Source organism: Alligator mississippiensis, chromosome 1 (genome assembly GCF_030867095.1).
Source record: "Alligator mississippiensis isolate rAllMis1 chromosome 1, rAllMis1, whole genome shotgun sequence".
In the NCBI taxonomy this organism is placed as follows: Eukaryota; Metazoa; Chordata; order Crocodylia; family Alligatoridae; genus Alligator; species Alligator mississippiensis.
In genome coordinates, this window is record NC_081824.1 from 342125148 (window position 1) to 342131147 (window position 6000).

A 6000-nucleotide genomic window follows, 5' to 3' on the forward strand; every position below is an offset into this window, starting at 1 on the left:
TCCATACCATTAGTCACTTGGCACAATAGAAATAAAAGAATCAAAAGATAAAGATTCCACACGGGAAATGCATCAGTTTCATGTCTGCATCCTTTTAGCAGAAGGAGACACTTCAATCACATTGTTCTGTTGTACTGATATTATCTTTTAAATGGAAACCAGTTATTACTCTAGTGAACCACAGTCAGTTGCACTTACATTATATACTCTGCCATCCTGGGCTCTCATGTACTGAGGAAAAAGACCATCTGCATACCGTGAAGCCACGAGTTTCCCCAAGGTGGACACATAATCTACATTAAAGATCACAAATGGTCAAGTACACAGTTTACAGATTATTTTCACTATGCACTGTTTTTCTAAATCATATGCAACCAACCAGAAGATTAACTCTACCCCTTTTCTTAGATGCTTTGCTTCTCATGAAACAAATACTGTAATATTTTTATAAGTATTGTTAACAAGGTTTAGAAAGGTTCTATTTATACTTAATTTTTTCAATTAGTCCCACCTCTTAGAATCAATGTTGTCCATATCTACCTGGGAATTTAAAAAAATGTATTGACTTGTTAACAAGTTACAAGGTAAATGGGACTTTGGCAGTTTTAGATTTAAGCCATTCAACTCCTGTTTCTCCATTTGCCTCTTAATTGCAATGCAAGTTTTTTGCTAAAAAGGAATCTAAATTTTGACTCAAAAATACCTTCCCATTATACACTTGGACAGGAAGAAATGTGAACAAAAGCTGAGGAAGAAAAATCATGCTACGCTCCCCTACAGAAATCCCTCTACAGAGCTAGAACTCCATATTAGGAATATATTGGGGTGAAAATATTTAAAAGCCACACAAGCATCTATTATCTTCAGCACTTCCTCCTGCTGGTACTTTCTACTGGTAAATCTATACTCTAAGCAGCATTAACCCCTCTCTGCCACTCCTAGCTCCCTCCCCAGTGAGGGGTCATTGTACAATCCCTGGAGTCTCTGTTAATGACAACAGAGTTCCTATCAGGGGAACATACAGAATTTCAGGATCTGCTCTGTTAGCTTCTGAATTCAGCATGGTTCCAAGCCATCTGAATTCTTAAACTACACATTCTAAACAATTATTAATATAATACAACTCCTACTTCTTTGGCCATAAGCTCTTCATAACAGAGAATGCTTTGCCATGCTCTGTAAAGCACTGTTATAAAAACAATAATTTGTAACAAAGGCTCCAGTCTAGCTGTCACATAACTGAAAACAAGCAGTTTTCTATTGTAGATCTGGACTTTCAAATGAAAAACAGCCTCAGTTCAAAATCAGATATAATTATCTGCCCAAAAATTTATCTTTGGTGAAGATAGGTATTCAAAAATGTTTTGGCTGGCTGTGCAGTTCAACTGCAAGAGTTTCACCTTGGAGCTATGGAGAGATCTATTTTCCTATGACACTGTCATTTTCCAAAGACATTTCCTGTACTGATTCTGGAATTGTCAGTATCTCAAGTTATATAACAACTGCAGCCAGGCAGGAGAGAACTCTCAGGATTGGTGCAAGAATGAAGAAAGTACTGGTGGAAATTAAAGAGAATAGTTTTTCTCTCTGCTCAAGTAAGTGAAAAGCTATGTGATGCAGGTACTCCCCCAGTACTCTGAAGTGGAAGAGAAAGGAAGCTGAATGTGACTTTCCTTTCTCCTGTCTATATTATCAGGGAAAAGGAGACTGTTTTAGAAGCTCCACAACATACACTGTGGAAAAAGAAAGGGAAGGAAAAGATAACAAAAAAAGCAAAGCAAAGCAGCTACTGTGCTCTGGATTATTCCAAGTCAAGTTTTAGCTTATACCATTGATTTGCATTATACCTTCCCTGTGCTGAAATCCAATTTGTGATAAAATCTGAGAAAGGGATAGCTTGTTTCTCTTAAGCCCATAAAGTTGAAGCCACTTAGAAGATGAAATGAGAGGTTGTACATCCAAGTCCCACTGAATTCTCCTAAGTTTCATGTCTTTTTCTGTAGATTTTCCCTTGGCCACAATGTGAGAATCAGTTTTTTCTTGTTCTCCATGTTTTACATCAGAAGTAACCACTACAAATGAATGGAGGGGAAAAACATGAGTGTTTGTTGATACTTAGCAAAAAGTGTTGATTCACTCCCTGCATTCCTTTTTTTCCACCAGGTTTTTTTCCAAGGCTTTTTTTTATAATTCTCTGACAACTCTCTCAGATACACACACTTACTACTTTACTATTCCTCTTTCTTTCATACATATTCATCTCTTTTATACTAGGTTTATCACTACAAACTGTTCATTTTGAGACCCAAATGTTGGAAGACTATACCCAGTTTGCCAGAAAGCAATCCTTCAGACCTTTCAAAATCTCACCTACATAGCAGTAAAGTGCACTTGAAGATTGTCAGTGAATCATAACAAGCCCTTCAGAAGCTTTGTACTGTGTATCAACCAGGAAGACATAAAATGACTACTTTTCAAGGTACTCACAGTCATTCCAGGCAAGCTTCTTGCAGGGCTTGCTAGTCATTTTGGACTTGTTGATTTGCAGATGCTCTTTCAGGTCTTCTTAAAAACCTGAATAATTAAAAACAGACAGACATTATTTAATACAGTACTGGGCCCAATCAGGATTGTAACCCAACTGTTCTGGGCAATTACAAATAGAAAAGACAAGCCACGCTCCAAAGAACTTGCAACACAGAATCCAGTCTTGATGATACACACATAACTTTATTCATAAGAATAATTTTATCACCTTCAATAAGAACATCAAACAAGATACAATTATGCATATGTGTACTGCAGTACCAGATCCCACTTATGGAAAAGAGGCAAACAGCAGGTATAAAAAAAAAATGCTGAAGGGTGAGGTAAAGGTGAGAGCAACAAGACCATATGGTTGCATATATCAGTGTAATTTTTAGGCTTCATGATTTTTAATTGTTTACTTTTTCTTTTTTGATACATAAGATGAATGAACAAGAGAGATTTAGTCACTGACTAGACAGCTGTCTAACTATTGTCATCAGGCAGCCTTACCATTGTCATTATTGCAGAGAGGAGATGAAAAATAAAGGTAAATCTGTTCTAAAAAAATAACATCAGCCCTTTTCTTCTTTATAGAATCAAAAACATTATTTTTACCAGATAACAAGCATTCTAAAGACACATTCTAAAATATACCAACTGCTTTAGTCTTTGTTCTACTCGTGGAAAAAAATGCAATACTAAAGACAGAGGCAACCTTAGTTCTTAGGGGCCCTGGTAACAAAACAAAACAAAAAACATAAGCAGCCCTTCCTACAACCTGACGTATCAAACATTCTTCATAATAATTTTATTTTAGTATAATAAAATTATCAGGGTTTTACTGTCTGCTTCTGAAGAACAACCAAATAAAATATGCCTAGAGAGCAGTGACTTGTGTGATTTCTAAGCAGGAAAACAGAAACAAAGTCTAGCTGTTATAGCAGCTTTGTATTAACAACTGATCAGCATTTCAAACAGCATTCTGCATTTGAGTTATAGATGCCAGATGCCATCTCCCTTTACACAGGTCCAGAGGTGTGACTATAACTTTTCCTTCAATATCATTATACAAAACTTCTGCCCTTCCCATTTGAGCAGTATCTATGTGTTAAGTGCTAGCATTTTATGAAAAGAAACATTTGGGAAGAACATGTAATGGCTCCAGTGCAAAACAGTACATTCACTAAGGCCAGATACAGGTATTACACATAAACTGGTCTAAACAATTGGAAAGCGATCTAAACCCATAACCACACAGAAGTTCAGTATACACAGACTGGTCTAAAAATGGAAAAACCTGGTGTAAGATAGACCTGGATCAATGTGCACTCAAACTTAATCAATTAGGTTAGACAAGTGAATTGAAATTCTGTACCAGAGTAAAGTCCAAGGAAAGGCAAACTGGTTCAGAAGATGACTATTGTGTTAAGCCTCAATTCAAACTTTAGACCAAACTAGACTCTTTTAATAAGGTGAATAAGAATTCATGTAAGTATTTCTTTCATTTCCTCCTGCCTGATGCCAACAAGTCTCTTAAACCTTCCCTTGTCCTGCACTTAACAGATGCGGCAATCTGAGCTAGAAGAAGACTTACAAATGCACAAACTCCTTGGAAAAGCCTAAATGTTTTCTGTAGAACTACACAGAGGACACCTGAGTACCAAACCTTAACCCGGGGGAAAGATAAGGAATGAAAGGGCTGAGCCAGGAATATTGATTTTGTGGAGACAGGAAGTTCAGTGGGAAGGGGAAAGAGAGAACAAGGAAAGAAAGCGTAAAGTACCCAGATGTTAGGGCAGTGAGTCTGGGTCTGGGTCTGGGACAGACATTGCTTAAACCAGTTTGACCTAAATCATTAAAGTCTGATACTACATTCAACCAGGTTTATCTCAAATCGGTTTCAGCTATTTTCAAACTGGTTTATGTGCAGTGAACATCTGTTCTGTTACAGGTTTAAACCAGTTTCTGATTACTTAAACTGGTTTATGTGTAATGTCTGTCCTAAAAGGGTATTTTAGACTCAAGCCACCCCTTGGGAAATGGGCTTCCACTGATTTTCAAGCACGGAAAAATACAAGAGCAATTCTTCTGGTGCAAAGAACTCAGAGGAGCAAAATGTTGTTGGCCTGCCGGATTCCTATTTGGGTTTACCCTGGGAATCATGCACGAGGTGTTTCCAGATCTCAGGGTGCTAATGCTGAGTGGCACCCTTAGGATTTCATAGCACCCTGGTTGAGAATTGCAAACCCTAGGGCATTGGCAACGCGTAGGGGGGTGCATGCGGGTGCATATGTGCCCCCTGAGATTGGCGGTGCACCTCCTAAGACAAGAGCCACCGACACTGCTGGCGGCACCTATGGGTGGTCACCGCTCACTGCCACACCGCCAACACTGCTGGTGGCATCTGCAGACAGTCCCCACTTGCCACTGGCCACCGCCAACGGCATATGTCATCGATGACTGGTAAAGCACTCACCACCTCCACTGCCTGGAGGAGCTCCCTGCTCACTGCTACCACACCCCCGCCTCTGCCGCCTGCGGGTGGTCACCATGCCCCCCCCAACCTCTGGGGGCACCGCTAGGGAGTGTTCTGAGAAATGTGAAGCCACATAAACGTGGGCGACTGGTGCCTCCAGAGTCCAGGAGGGCAGCAGATTGTCAACGGGGAGGCCCCTAGTGGCCGATCCCTGACCAGGGGAGCCCCGCAGCGGCCAAGCCAGTGGCAAAACTGGAAATGCACTTCTGGTTTCATGGCAGGCACTTCCAGGGGGTGCACGTGCACCCCGTATGCGTCACCAATGCACGTAAAGGGAGGATCTCACGCATCCTGGCGCCAAGCAAAAGCAAAGGACCTGGGTCTGAGAGGGTGTGGGTCCAGGACTTGATTTCCAGGCAGCCTCAGGGCGCTGTTCACCACCAGAGGGGCGCCTACTCCCTGCTTCCCCAGCCCGGAGAGGGGCTCAGAGCTGCCAAGTGCCCCGGGGGATGCAGTGGGGAAAGAAAACACGGGTCCAACCCCCCCGGGGGACGCCCTGGCTGCAGAACCAGGCCCGACGCCGCGGCGCCCCCTGGCGGCGCTGCCCCCCGCCCCTCACCTGGCTGCGGCGCCGCCGCTCCCCGCCCATTGTGACGCTCGCGCGTCCGAGCTCCGTGTTGACTGCTGGTTGCTACCGGAGACCGGCCCCGCCCCGCCCCGCGCGGCCCGGGTTGGGCTGGGCTACAAGTGCTTTTGCCCCCTAGCTGCATGGCGGGGCGAGTGCCTCGCAGCCTCCGAGATAGTGGGAGAGGCTCAGGGTGAGATGCAGAGCTTCGGCGAGACCGTGCGCCCTGAGCCACCTGCAGCGGGAGGCTGATTCAGCACATAGGGAGAGTGGAGGAAGGGGAGAACTTCTTTCTTTTTTTCTTTTTTCTAATTAGTATATACTTTAATGAGTATAGGTATTCTGGGTCAAATCAGTGCCAAATCCTATC

General features: G+C 42.6%; 1 protein-coding gene across 5 annotated transcripts in view; it reads right to left on the reverse strand.

The window, feature by feature from the left end:
• The window catches only part of VWA3B (von Willebrand factor A domain containing 3B), a 124064-nt gene extending 118354 nt beyond the window's left edge, over positions 1–5710 (reverse strand). For 4 of the 5 annotated variants that reach the window (XM_019485111.2, XM_019485110.2, XM_019485108.2 and 1 more), the window contains exons 1-4: positions 5625–5710; positions 2488–2574; positions 1848–2072; positions 199–293 (exon numbers count right to left, since the gene is read on the reverse strand). In XM_019485111.2, the coding sequence (XP_019340656.1) occupies positions 199–293; positions 1848–2072; positions 2488–2527 (360 nt within the window). In that variant the 5' untranslated portion in view covers positions 2528–2574; positions 5625–5710. The remainder of the gene's footprint in view (positions 1–198; positions 294–1847; positions 2073–2487; positions 2575–5624) is intronic. The other variant, XM_019485112.2, reaches the window with a different exon arrangement.
• Positions 5711–6000: the final 290 nt, after the last annotated feature.